General features: G+C 37.3%; 1 protein-coding gene and 1 long non-coding RNA gene across 3 annotated transcripts in view; one reads left to right on the top strand and one right to left on the bottom strand.

Moving 5' to 3' along the window:
- pax5 (paired box 5) overlaps positions 1 to 8,471 on the bottom strand; it is a 32,603-nt gene extending 24,132 nt beyond the window's left edge. For both annotated transcript variants that reach the window (XM_077719424.1, XM_077719425.1), the window contains exons 1-2: positions 7,621 to 8,471; positions 1,051 to 1,216 (exon numbers count right to left, since the gene is read on the bottom strand). In XM_077719424.1, coding sequence (XP_077575550.1) covers positions 1,051 to 1,216; positions 7,621 to 7,663 — 209 coding nt within the window. In that variant the 5' untranslated portion in view covers positions 7,664 to 8,471. The remainder of the gene's footprint in view (positions 1 to 1,050; positions 1,217 to 7,620) is intronic.
- On the top strand, positions 5,834 to 12,625 carry LOC144198427 (uncharacterized). Its single transcript, XR_013326707.1, has 3 exons — positions 5,834 to 6,841; positions 9,539 to 9,636; positions 12,514 to 12,625. It is a non-coding gene; the product is annotated as an uncharacterized LOC144198427 (long non-coding RNA).
- The last annotated feature ends 2,157 nt before the right edge of the window (positions 12,626 to 14,782 follow it).

Below are 14,782 nucleotides of genomic sequence, written 5' to 3'. Positions count from 1 at the left end.
AGAAAAAGGGGGGATGCAGTGCGTGGATGCAAGCTGTCAGTCAGTCTTAAACCTGCTGCTCTTTCTCTCTCACCGCGGCTGCACGCTGGAGTAATCCCTTCCGTGATGTTTGTTTCTTTAAAGTGTATTTCCCTCTCATGTGAATTTGTGTGTGTGTGTGTGTGTGTTTGTGTGTGGCCATTCCACTTTTCGCAAGCTGGCCTCTAAACACTGCTAAAGGAAAAGAAGCATCTATTTTCTAGTGGAAAACAATTTAAATAATTCACAGGCAAATCATGGTGAATAAACGAAGCGCGGTTATTGATATCTGCCCCGATGAGCCACGCACACAAAAACAGGGAGGCAGAGTTGGTGTTTTTGTTCTGCTGGCAGAAGAGAGACAGAGAGGAGGAGAGGATAAAACAAGGCTCCCTCCTTCCTTGCATCCCTCGATTCCCCCCTCCCCCTCTCGCGGTAACGCTTCAGTGAGTTGAACGGCCAGGACAGGGGGGAGAGAGGGATTGAATGAGACTGAGGGAAAGAGCAAGAGAGTGAGGGAAGAGAAAAGAAGCAAGGGAGAACAATGAGCAACACATTTTTTTCATATAGCTGAGGGTCGCTGTGGCTAATCCTTCCCTGCCGTCGCCACAAATGGTCTCTCCCTTTCTTATTCTTTTTTTGAACTTCTTCTTCGAAATACACCCAATTCGTCTTTTTCTATCCTTGTCTCTCTTCTCCATTCGAACCTATTTTTTTTTTCTTCGGAAATATGGTGCCATTTTCATTTTGATGCTAATTCCAAAAAGTGATGAATCCCTCCGCAACCCCTTAGTACCCTTTTCTTTTCTTGCCAGACGAAACGAGTCTGGATTTACTTTTGAAATTGGCTTTGCGGAAGTGAAGAGGAAAGTATTTGGACAGAGAAACAAAGGTGAATAGGAGAAATGAAAGTTAGTAAAGAGAAGAATAGTCCTCATGTATCTCTGCTTTCCGACCTATTGTAAAGAAGTATACATATTGTAATTTTATTATCCTTTATGGCGAAGGCTCAAATGTCCAGAGGTTTCATACCTGCCCAGTATCTTGCTGACACATCCATGGCTGACACGTAGCTGGCGTGAGATGTCGCAGGGACGCACCCCTGTGTGGGCAAGTTCAACTATTCGCTGTCGCACAACATCTGGAAGAGGTCGGCCATTTACAAAAACACCCCCAAGCTGGTTAACGCCGCCATGCCCTGGAAAAACAGTAGATTGAGACAGTTACTACACAGTCAAAATGATGTACGGCAGAGGCGTTGATAACATATTGCCATATAAGTGATGTCATTTCACTAAATGCCCCAAAATACTTCAATAAAAATCACCCAGACAGACAAAGCCAAGATTTCAAGTAAATGAAAGGATTTCAATTATTGAGCCACCAAATGCTTTACTAATGACACCAATATTCCCCTGAGGGATGAAAGTACAAAGAGACCAAATTAGGGGTCGGGGATATTGCTTAGACCTCAAGTAAAACCCTATTTTTCCCATTTAGACCAAAACAAACGAATGCAAAGGCCCTTCAAGAAGGCTGGACTAATGATCCCAATATGTAGTAGAACCCTTCATGCTTATATATACACTATATTTGGATTGGTTAAAAACAGAAGTTCAATGTAATTTAAGATATTTGTTTTTCCCTTGTGGTAAAGGTTTACAAGCAGTTTTTATGTATCTAGCACAGCAGACCAATTATAAATGTTCATACTACAGTCAACCTGGTCATCGACACGCATTCCAAGTAAGCTTACTGAATTTCATTTGATTGCATAGTAACTTGTAAATGTACAGTATCATTGAATGATGTGATAAAAACAAGTCCAACCTCGTAATTTACACTCTAAAGTCAAGTGTCATCAGGTATGTGTTGCAACTCAAGTCATACAACTTGAAATCATGCATACATGGGGGACTGTCATTTCAACAGTATACATTTATGTACTGTATATGCCGTACACCGAGAAATGCAGTATTTCTGTAATCCACTGGTTTTGTATTACCATAGTGATTGTGTCTTTAGGGGAATCTCTCTCACACACATACTAATCCTAGCTGTGAGGGTAATAGATTTTAAATACATGACCCCAGCAGGGAACCCCCCTAAAATACAAAGCTCTCCCCTGAACCTGACTGCCTCTTTCTTCCTTTTTCCATCCCTGTAACATAAAGACACAAATGCAGTGATTCTCCCCCAGCTCCAAAACAAACACATCTGAACATGAGGGGTAAACACCATGAAAAAGTCTGAAGAGTCGTGTGCTCGGAAATTAAACAAAGCCATTTCACTTTCGTCTTTGCTTTATTTCTTTGTAGATAGAAGGAAACTCATTATGCAGATGCCCCACCGCCACGGTTTAAAAAGCAATCACTTTTACCAAAGATAGCAACCAACGTATGGAGTCGCATCCACCATGGCCTGCATGCCCAGGAGTGCTCATCACTACCAAGTGTAACTAGCAGGTGAGTTTATGTTCAAATAAAGGTGCTTGTAAATTAAAAAAAAAACAGATAATCAACATCACATGAGAGTACAACAATATAAATGTAAACATCCAATCCCCCACAAAAATAAACTGTGTGTGCGTGCTTATGTTTTTAACTACCTGGAAGGGCTCGGTATACAACTTGTATTGCTTATTTTAAGGAGAATAAAGTATTATAACAGCCATTAAATGTCCCTAAAAAAATTCCCCGGAAGGATGTAGAGTTTGATGTCATGTGTAAACTACAGTTGCACACCAATCCTTCCAAGATATCATTTCAACTAAGAAGGGAGAAGTCTGAAAGCCTCTTTTCGAGTATGCCAAAGCTCAGAAACGCCAACCAATACTATCTCTCCTATTGTATTTCCTTTTGGTGGGTTCTGACATCAGAGTGCTGCCACTCAGTGTTTGTTTGGAGACTGTCCCATTATGCTAATTTACTTTTGCCACCCAAAATGCCCAGCAACAGTTCTTGGGTGGATATCACCCTGAATTACATACACAATGAATGAGTTTGTCAATGTCAAGTGGCTCACGCTGCTGTGAAAAGGCCTTTACTGCAAAACAAGAGCCTGTCAGTCAACTTTATGTCCTAAACACACTTCTATAAAGTCAAACGAGACAACTTTACAGTAGTATATTAAATATAATTTTTTTCTTTTTATGTTATTTTTATTGTCAAAAAGTGACTTTTTTGAGAGGTGAAGGAATCACGAAAAACTAAGCCTTTCCCAAATCGCCAGTGCATTCACTGCAACAATCGTAGTATTTTTAGTGTATTTTCCTATTGTACAACAGTAAGGACTTCTAAAATGTTACTCCAAATATTGCCTGTGGTGTACTATTATAACTCTGATGATGGTGACTTGAGCCATAAACAAATGTTTTTCACATTACACATAGTTTAGCAACCTGAACAGATTAAAACACCAAGTTCATTGTTTGAGTCTCCACTTCATTCCAAACTTGTGTCATCTCAACATGATTTGTTCTTCCATAGACACCCACGTTGCTGCAACCTGCTGTGCACACAAATCTCCCGCTGCCTCTCTCTCCTCGCCTCTGAGATAACAGCAAATGAAATGGTTTCTTTCACCCTTCCTATCTGGGATGGACCATAAAATACCTTGCTTTCTATAGAAAATGGAAAAGCATGTCTGGTGACCTACAAAACACTCCTTCAGATAAGTATTTATTCACTTATCTGTGTATTTACTGCTGGCATTAGACTATTCTTGGAGTAGAGTTATTGAAATATTCAGACTAAATTTTATTTCACTTGCTTTAAACGCTGACAGTAGAAGAAAGAAAGGAAAAATGTATTATTTGAAGACAACCTGTTTTGTTTAGTTGATTTTTTTTGTTTTAATTTGGAAAACAATCTTGCTATACTTAATCAGTGAGCAGATAACTTTGATAAATTCTACCATTTTCAATATGGGAACTGTCTTATGAACAAAAGTTAAAAGTATATGACCATTTCAAGCTTCCAAAACTTACAAGTGCCTTTTTTTCTACTTTTTCAAATCTTTTATTCAGAAAGAAAATGTAAATGTCAAGCCACATTTGAGCGAGAGAGCCCCGTTTTCATAGTGCAATTCTTTTGCATTTTAGACTTTTATGGATGTCATCACAATTTGTCCTGATGGTCGAGGCAGAAAAAGAGCTAAATAGCAAGGAAAAGGGACTCTAATCTGTCATATGTTTGATTTGGCTGAAGGATTTTTACATTTTCTGCAGTGTATTGTGACATTCCAAATGATGACAAATGGAATTAGTAATGTGGAAATTATTTTAATGGCTATGATCTCAAAAAGAATATTCTTTCTACTCATAATGAACCCTAACTTTCAAAATGATAATTTGCTCATAATTCAGGAGCTAATGTTCCCAACTGTGACAGACAGATTGGTTGAGTAATTTCAAGCCACTGACCAAACAAATTAACCACTTTCTTTCAGGGATTCAATCACAGCTGGCAGCTGGGGAGGTTTTGTTGTAAATTAGATTCAAAGATTTTTTTGCCAAATCGGGGCTCTTGGCTTTTTGGTCTTCCCTTAAAATGCTTGAACCTCAAGAGAAAGGGGTATCTTGGCAAGTGCAGCGGTTTCATTTTCTATCCTGGAGAAAAAGAATCAGAGGAGACACATTCTGCCAGCTTGCCGCCACGGGGACTCAGAGTCATTATGCATCCCTGTTGTATTTTCATTTATGTGCCCTATACTGACGTGCATGGGAGCAAAGCACCTCCTTAAACATTTGATTGATTCTCTCCTTCCCAAAGAGGAAAAAAATAAATAAATACAGAGATAAAGAGGAATATATTCAAACTCCCCCATCCAGGAAATAAGGTCCATTAGCTTCAATGTTTTCTTGCCCCATTCCTCTGTGTCAGGGCCTGAAGCCTCAAAAAAAAAAAAAAAAAGAAAATGAAATTGGAAACAAACCCCCTTTTTTTCGTTCTATCTTTCAAAAATAAAATGACTGGGCTGGAGAGCTGTTTGCAAAGTTGTCAGTGAGAATACTGATGAAGTGAATTTCATTGCTCAAATGCTGATAGATCTGAGCATGGTGCAAGCCAGGCTTCTTTAAAAAAAATCTCATCTTGAATGCTGCTTTTTCATGAGGGAAAAATGAAACTGAGTACTCCATTGGGGCTGATGGTATATATGTACACACATAATATATGTGTATATATGTATATATGTATGTATGTATGTATGTATGTATGTATGTATGTATGTATGTATGTATGTATGTGTGTATGTGTGTGTATGTATATATATATATATATATATATATATATATATATATATATATATATATATATATGTATGTATATATATATATATATATATATATATATATATATATATATATATATATATATATATATATATATATATATATATATATATATATATATATATATATATATATATATATATATATATATATATATATATATATATATATATATATATATATATATATATATATATATATATATATATATATATATATATATATATATATATATATATATATATATATATATATATATATATATATATATATATATATATATATATATATATATATATATATATATATATATATATATATATATATATATATATATATATATATATATATATATATATATATATATATATATATATATATATATATATATATATATATATATACGTACTTATACATATATATACATACTTATACTTATATATATATACATACTTACTTATACTTATATATATATATACATACTTATACATATACACATCTATATGTATATTTTTTCCAGCCAATAGCTATTCTTACTTAAGATGCAAGGATGCTGCCATTAACATTACAATATTCTGCTCATTATCATTACAATTACGTGGAAAAGTTCCATTTAAAGCGGACACTGCTCACAACAGGATTCAAACTTTTTGGGTCGTTTCTATTATATTTTGGCATCAATATTTTCATATAGTGTCACATAGGATGAAATTGCAGCTCACATGAACAATAGAGGGTGAGACTAATTTCACCAAAAGCGTTTCAGTAAAAATGTACTCAGACACCCCATCGGCTGTCTGCGCACACACACACACACACACACACACACACACACACACACACACACACACACACACACACACACACACACACACACACACACACACACACACACACACGCACACACACGTGCATACAGCCTCCCAAAAGAGCATTTCCACGCGTCAAAGTTGATTCATTGCAACCTCTCTCACTCTGGCTTTTGACATTTTTAGGTGTAATCGTTTTAAAGCGTCCCAGAACTTCACTGTTGCCTTCGAGCGCCGCGGATCATTGACTTTGGGACAACTACTGCGAAAAGAAACCCGATTTGTTCTAGCCTTTGGATTAGTGTGAACGTGTCTGTGCGTGGTTTTGTGTGTGTGTACGTGTGTGTACGTGTGTGTGTGTTCTCGAGATTCACCCGTAGTAAAATAATGAATTTATTAACTATGAAATTATTAAATACCTCTCATACTCATTGTGGAGCGTTTAGGTGACAACTCTGACATGATATGAGGTTAAATTATGTTTGGTGAATACAAATTAGCGTTCCGGCAGCCTAAATGTGACTAAATATTTTTTTCTTCACCTACTGCCAAGCTGTGTAAATTCTAGATTTATGTATAAATTGTTACTAGAAAAAGCGAGTGCATATTATCATTAGCAGTATTGGTCCATTAATTGTATTCAGTTTCATCTCAATTGAAGTCCACTAATGCATTTTTTCTTATTCTAGGTGTATGGGAAGCAATAGAAGTTCAGACTAAGGTGAGTCAAAAGTATCCAATACAAAGCATAATCACAAAAACCTCAGATTTCATTCACATATCAAGCTATATCAAGTATATTGCTCAATTTTAAAAAAATCAGAGGCAGCAAAACTTTGATATTGTACTTTTTTTCAGTGCGACGAGAAGGATTTTATAATTCCCCATAGGACCAACATATAGTTTTAATTATGTACTCGTGCAATTTAATGCCATTCTGTTCAAAGTCTAACTTCAGCTTGCATCTTATATGCAAAAGCAGAATGGACATCACACAACTGCCCTCTCTCTCTCTCTTCCTCTCTCTCTCTTCCTCTCTCTCTCTTCCTCTCTCCCTCTCTCTTTCTTTTTGCCTTTTCTGACCCCCACATACTGCCCACCCCTAACAAAACGGTGTCCTTGCTTTAAAAGAAAAGCGCGCTCAACAATAAAACATGATGCTTCATGTCATCACAATTTCAAGTTTTATCCAAAACAGGCTTCAATTCCCCCAAACGCCAACAGACACTAGAAAAAAGCTATACCACGTTTTTTTATTGTTTAAAACGTATTTCCAAATGCAGCTAAATAATTAACGACTATTATATAAAGTTAAATAGCAAAAAAATCAACGAAATAGACTACAAAAATAGGATGGGATAATGAAGAAAATGCTCTCTATCTCCCTTAATATGTATAATTATACATATATTGAAGTTCAACGAATACAATTGTGCGCATTAACAGTTATGGTCGATTTAGATGCAGGCAAAAACTGATTTTTAAAAGTCATAAACTTACTGTGCATAGCCGCAAACGGGTCGTGCTTGCAGTGGATCTCCATGTGGGCCCTGGTTTAAAAAAATAATTAAAAGAGGAAAAAAAAGTGCAGGTTTGGGCCAACCTCTAGACCTCCAGTGGATGCAAAGTATTTCCGTTTGAAAACAGAAAAGAAGTCTATTTTCGTTGGGTTCGAACCCTTGTTCGTGTCCTCAAGCAGTCGTGAAATAAATAAAACATTGATGAATGCAAAATTACATGTAGCGATGAAGAAGAGGTGTCAAAAGTCTATCCTCAAAACGCAATGAACGAAAATGACACTCATTTTTTTAAATCAAATGTGCTTTTTATACGATTGACAGTAATCAGTCCAAAAGGGGGGACAAGTAAAAAAAATGGAAATGTTCAAAAAGGAAACATCCCCCACAGTCAAGGTTCTCTTGTCGTGCCCCCCCTTAAGGCTCAACTTTCTATCTCAGAATTAAGAAAAAAGAAAAATCAAATCAAAAAATTTCTTTCGTGAACTAAAAATGTCACAAATCCACAAGGACGTGTGTTTTCCATTCCTTTTTCGCGTGGTGTCCTGTCGAGAAAGCTCGAAATGCCAAATGAACGATCCCACGTCCGAGTGTCATATCCACCAAATCCGTCAGAAAAGAAGCAAAAACGGGTGCACTTGTTCACCACCGTGGCCGCTTTTCGAAGCAATTTTACGCCGTAACTCCTGGCCACCTGTCCCGCACGAGTTGTGTACTACTTTGTTTTCTTATCTCGAACCCCCAAAACATAGGCGATTATGCAGCTTTTTGTTAATATGCAGGAAATTGAGCGGTTTCAATGGAGAGCGCGGGTGCTTGCTAGTGCACCCCCGCGTTTCAGGACCCGTTCTCATGCGGACAGCGCCCGCGTTTCCAACCCCCTGGAAGCCTGACGTCCACCCGCCGGCCAGCTGCCTGTCACTCATCCGCCCCTTAGCCAATCACGACTTCGTAATCCCGTCTACGTCAGAGCTCGCTTTAAACAGAAAGGGCGGGGTGCTGCCCTACTCCGATTGGCTAATGTGGAAGCTAGGAAACCAATGACGCTCCACGTTTTCATTCCTTCTTCAACCAATGAGCGATTTCGACCTCGCCCCTCCCTCACAAGAGACATTCCGTTTGGCGTTTAATTTCAATTAAGCACGTTTAAACCTGACGGTTTTGTGAGCTATTGCGCTCAAGTTAGCCGTGTCAATATTAAATATCTAATTAAATGAGCATTACTAAAATGACGGGACGTCTGAGTCAAATTCGCCAGTATTTTAAACTCATTCGACTCGTAATTACTGGGAATACAAGTTGGGAGTTGATGCGAAATTTTCCCTACGTGGATCTGTCTGGCCTCTAGTCAATACATATTTACACATTATTCTTTGTCTTGAGGAGAATTCACGGCAGAAAGTAAGATTTCCAATATATCGGGTTTTAATGAAGTACAATTATGCTTCTTGAGAGAGGGCAGACTCGATGAATGTTTGTCCCACCTGATTTTCTTAAGTATGTTTGAGCCTCACTAGTGTAATATTAAGCACACAAATAGCCTTAAGCGTGAGTCAAATTATAAAATAGTCATTTCCATGTTTCCTATTCTGGACATCTAATCATTTCATGTTCTCTACACAACTAAAACATCGTTACAGTCTGGACAACATCAAGATTATTACCATTATTATTATTATTATTATTCTCATGCGAACGCAGAGAATGTCGAGGAAATGTATAGGTTAAGAGAATATTTCATGTAAATCAATCAATAACTGTCTTGGTTGAGCTCACTTTATTGGTGGGGTTTTATTTACAGGGGTCTTAAGACAAACATGTTTACAGTGAAATACACAAGTAGTTCTAATTAATGGAATACGCTTTCTCATTGTGCTTGTGCTTGTGTTTGTAATTTCCAGATCAGCCACCTGGGGGCGTTCAACCGTGAGGGCCGAAGTATATCTTCGAATATTATACCTACGAGACACTACTACATAACTTTTGCAACGGGAAAAATGTAAGTAATATGATCCAAGTGTTTTAAATCCGTATGGTTTATACATAGGTGACCTTATTATTGTGTTGTTTACTTCCTCCATAGTAGGAAGAAAATTGGACAGCAACAAGAAAACAAAAAAAAATCAATACCGTGTGCTAAGGACTATATCAAATGTAAATTATTTTAGATGAATGTCAAATAAGGGTACTACAGGATAAAAAAATGAATAGGAACATACTTGAGTATAAGCCATTTTGATTTGAATACTTGTTTTGCATTTAAAGACACGTCATTTGGGCCACATATTGGACGTATTCAAAGAAAATACCAAATTCTCAATTAAATACAAATACAATTATATGTTTTATTTCCATGCTTAACATAGACGTTTTGTCTTTTAAATACAAATAATTCAATAAAAAAGATATCAAATTAAAAATATATATATTTTAAACTGTGGTGGCAATGAAATCATAGGGACTGCAAATGTATTATTTTGTTTTATTTTCCAACTTTGTGTCCTTGTAATCGGGGCTCAGTTTGAATTACACATTTGGGAGGCACAAAACGTTTTGTCCCATTTGCAAATTAAATACATAAGCAATTAAAAGAGACAAACACGAGCAATCATGTATACAAATTGTTGTTGCTTTAGGCTGGGAAATTTGGAGAAAAGTTCCATCAGGGTGGGACGACTTTAATCCGGGGGTCTTGAGACATTACCATATTTCATTACCTCTGCATAGGAAACAGAAGCAGGGGGAGGAGGAGGGAAGGGGAAGATTACACTTTTTTAAACATTAGTAAGAAGAAATGTGCTGGTGATAATGATTGGGAAGCAAATTGGGGAGGGTGACGTTGTAGTGTCTTTCCAGCTTTCCTCCATCCAGTCAGCGTGAAAAACTGTTTTGCCTTTTTGCGCTGGAGCCTTGAAACGAAAAAGCAATGAAAAATTAATAGCGCATGTTAACTCCACCAAGCTCGTTTATTACACGCCCGCATGGCTGTCAACATAATGAGAAAGCCTCTCTGATATTTCTAAACTCTCAACATTAGATTTAGGTTATGACATTTATAGTATGTTTTAAAATAGGAATATGGAATATGATTTAGAAAATATGTACATGCCAACAAAGTGATTCACACTTATTGGTTCATTGGTAATGACTTGTTAGCTGATTGTGCTGCTAATGAGGAGACAAGTTGAGGCCTGACCACAAGTTTCTCCTCCACTTTAAGGGGCAAATGAGGTCATGGCTGCTGCTGACTTATATATTTTTTTATTTCTATTTTTAAGATGACTTGGATTTTTAAAACGCTTGACTTTTATCAGCGATTGGTTATCCCAAAAAAAGGTGAAAACTATAGTACTATGCTTTAAATATTGAGGACAATTCACAAACCTCATATTACAAATAGCTATCGGGTGAACCTTTTCTTTTAATGATCTTCGCTTAATTGTGCGCTCTGGAGACACTTGGCACGCTTTTACGCACGGCCAACCGGCTCGGGGCTGCTCATTGGATTATTTGCACGCCGAGCACGTATTTCATGGAGAGGCTGCAAGTAAGCTGAGGCCCTGGGCCCTCATGAATGCACCGTAGGGCCTCCTGCAAATGCCAATTTCCTATCTGGCTTATTCAATGTTTCAGTTTGAAAAATCAATAGAAAAGAGGAAAGGAAAAAAAGAAGCAGGTTTGAGCCTTTTTTTTACAGTTTGACATATTTTCTTGCGTTCTTGTCCAACAAGCATTATGAAATAAATGAGCAGGAAACAATCATAAGGCTTACCTGCACTGTGCAAAGGATGTTTTATCAATACAGAGCAGCAGGCATGAATTTGAAATGATTTGCTATCTACTGGGTGCCGTGCTAAAGTCGATTGGGTTGATTTCAAATACTTGTTTTATGAATAGACCAGCCGTTGAGTGCCTTGCATTTAGGAAAATGCATTGATGAAGTTGTTTTAGGGTGCTTAACACTGGAGTAAAAATGTTCCAATCTTATGTTTTGACACAAGATATGGCCCGGATTAAAATACAGGAGTGTTTTAGGCAAAAGTGTTCTTCAATGAGAATTTACATGCTTAACTCGCAAAATATTACATTTGAAAAACCTAACTGATTGCTTATTACAAATAATTCCACGAGAGGAATTAAGGCACATTATAAAATAAAAGTTAAATACAACTGTACTCTACAAATATCATCATCTGATCTTTTTTGAAAGTTGAAGCCAGGTAACATTAAATCATCTTTGTGCAGTTTGAAGGTTAAGATAAGATATTTTCATGGTACAAAAGTAATCACATTTGTGAATTACTCTGGGTAGAAAATGTCTTATAAATTCAAGACATAGTTTAAAATACCACTTTATCCATGGTTTCTCATTCAAATATTGGCAAATTGGGTTGTTTTCATTTATCAATGCACTATAGGTAACAACCAATACACACAGACACTCAGTAATAAGATATTATTTGAATGAGTAAAAATACATCACGAAAAAGGTCCACCAAGGCAAATGAAAATTCACAAAACCCCTAAAAATTGAACCCCTAAATGACCATATTCTGTAGTGTTTCATTACTTCAGTGTCTGGACCCACCTGCTGCATTAAAGAGGCCTGCTACTGTTAAAAAGGAAGTTTTAAAAAAAAGTGCAGTGAAGGACAAATCCATAAACACCCAATACATTGAAATAAGTTAAATTGCATCTTTTTCTAGAGTTTGGATAACTTTTCAAAACTTTGCCATAGTTCGCCCAACTTTGTAATACATATTCAACATCAGTTCAACTCAGCAGGACCAAAAGACCAGAAAAGTGTTTTGTTTTTTAAAGAAATGTAGAAACACAATGCTGTTAACACCCACGTTTTGTTCAACTCTTTCCATAGCAATGAAGTCTCTCGGAAGTGAGCCGGTGCTGTCCTACCTGCTCTCCCCTGCCTCAGTGCGCGACTCCTGGGCGTCTGCACATCCATGATCGCCCCTTGGATGGAGGGGGGGGGGGGGGGGGGGGGGGGGGGGGGAACACGTAAGGGTAAGGAGGAAAAGTTTTCTGTCTGTCTCTCTCTCTCTCTCTCTCTCTCTCTCTCTCTCACTACCTCTCTCACTCTCTCACACACTCTCACCCTCACACACTTCATTCTCTCTCTTTCTCTCTCACCCACTTTGTTCTCTCTCTTCCACTCTCTCTCTCTTTCTCTCTCACACACACACACACTTAATTCTCTCAAACCTCTCTCTCTTTCTCATACTTTCTGTCTCTCTTTCTCATACTTTCTGTCTCTTTCTCTCAATCACTTTTTTCTGTCTCTCTTTCTCATACTTTCTGTCTCTCTTTCTCTCAATTACTTTTTTTTCTGTCTCCCACTTTGTTCTATTGTTCTCTCTCTCTTATTCTCTCACTCTTTCCCACTTTGTTCTTTAATTTCTCACTCTCTCTCTACCTCCCAATTTGTTCTTTTGTTCTCTCCCCCATTTTCTCCTGTTCTCTCGCTCTCTCTCTCTCACACACTTCGTTCTCTCCCCCCCTCTCTCTCTCTACCTCGCACTTTCTTCTCTTTCTCTCGCCCACGTCTTTCTCCAGCAGATGCGTATATACAGTACAGATGAGTGGGTGTGTTGGGAGACTTGGGGGCGGGGATGGGGCAACACATGGAGGTTGAAATAATTCGACCCTTCCGCTCCTTATTGCGCTGGCTGCAAGTGTTCACTCAGCTGCAACTAAACGCTTTAGGTGGAAAAAAGGAGGGTCCTCCTAGAGGAAGAAGGGGGTTGGGTGGGATGGGTGGAGGGCGTGAAATGAGTAAAAGGAGAGCCGCCGTCGCAATGTGCGCTCATGTCCTCTCTTTTCTAGCGCCAAAGTGCACACACCAATAGGCCTCGGCGTCCTCGTGCACGAGCGATCACGCGTCCGCCAATGCAGACGCAGCCGACAAACTTCCGTGCCTGCTGAACTCAAACTGCATCAAAGTTGGAAAACTTTTCAACTATATTTAAATTCAGTTTAGCTCATTCACAGGGTATGTGCTTTGGTAGTTAGTAAAAGTTTTTTGTTATAAAAAAGCCATTGCCGCTAATTGACTTTTTTGCTTTCTTCCATGTTTGTCGAGCAGAACCTTTAAATAAACAGTTAGAATGTACAGTCTTCACTGCCTAGTGGGAAATGTTGTCCCTAGTTTATTCATATTTTGTACACAAATTGCATGTTGATTACAAAGACGTATCAAATCTAAAATACGAGAAGATCCAACATTGTGTCATTTATGACAAATCCTTTGGCTTAAACTCAACTGTAGCGTGGTATAAATTTGTAAATATACTTAGAAATAAATGACTGGACATTTGCTCACTTTTTCACTATAAACCGTTTAACTTTTGCAAATTCAGAGTAACATGGAGCAATATAATTACTGCTATGACAAGTTTCCGTTAGATTGTCACATATTACGCCACTTTTAGTTTTGCACTTCAAACAGAAAACCCATCCAATGCCCTTTAAATGTGTCTGATTGTCAATTGAAATATTTCCACTCTTCTACCACTGCTCTATTTTTACAAAAATACAACATTTCATGACACTTAAAGTAAACAGTCCAATTTCTTTTTAAAACAGATGCTTCTTTGTGCAGGAAACATTTGAACTCCAAAGCACACAGCATTTCACGTGTTCAACTTGTCTGGGGGTCTGCAATTCGGGAATCAGGACTTACGCACACATCAGAAACAACTAAGCATGAAAAAAAGCATCTTAATTCTTCTTGTCGTTTAAATTCTGGCACCCAAAACATCATGCTATAAAAAATATGCTGTTCATCATTGAATCATTATTTTCTTCCCCTTAGCTTTCATAGTTGTATTGCATACAATATTGAAATGTTTCTTTTACCAGCCCAGAGAGTATATATAATTATAGACTTTGATTATTTATATACTGAGTATTCATTTCATTTCATATTTCTTATTAAATGTAGAGGAGTAGACATTAAAAATGGCATGTGTTTTCATCGTTATTTTTGAAGCCCAAGTTTCCAATTCTATGCATGAGCATGGAAACAGTGGATTATTGTGTGCATTTAGAGGAAACTTACTGCATAATTGTGTGATTATATTTACTTACTTAGATAGTAAGGAAAATTAATAGAGTCATAAAAATGACTG

This window comes from Stigmatopora nigra, chromosome 6 (assembly GCF_051989575.1).
Source record: "Stigmatopora nigra isolate UIUO_SnigA chromosome 6, RoL_Snig_1.1, whole genome shotgun sequence".
Taxonomy (NCBI): Eukaryota; Metazoa; Chordata; class Actinopteri; order Syngnathiformes; family Syngnathidae; genus Stigmatopora; species Stigmatopora nigra.
The sequence above is the reverse complement of the archived record's forward strand: the minus strand, read 5'-3'. Positions and strand labels throughout refer to the sequence as shown.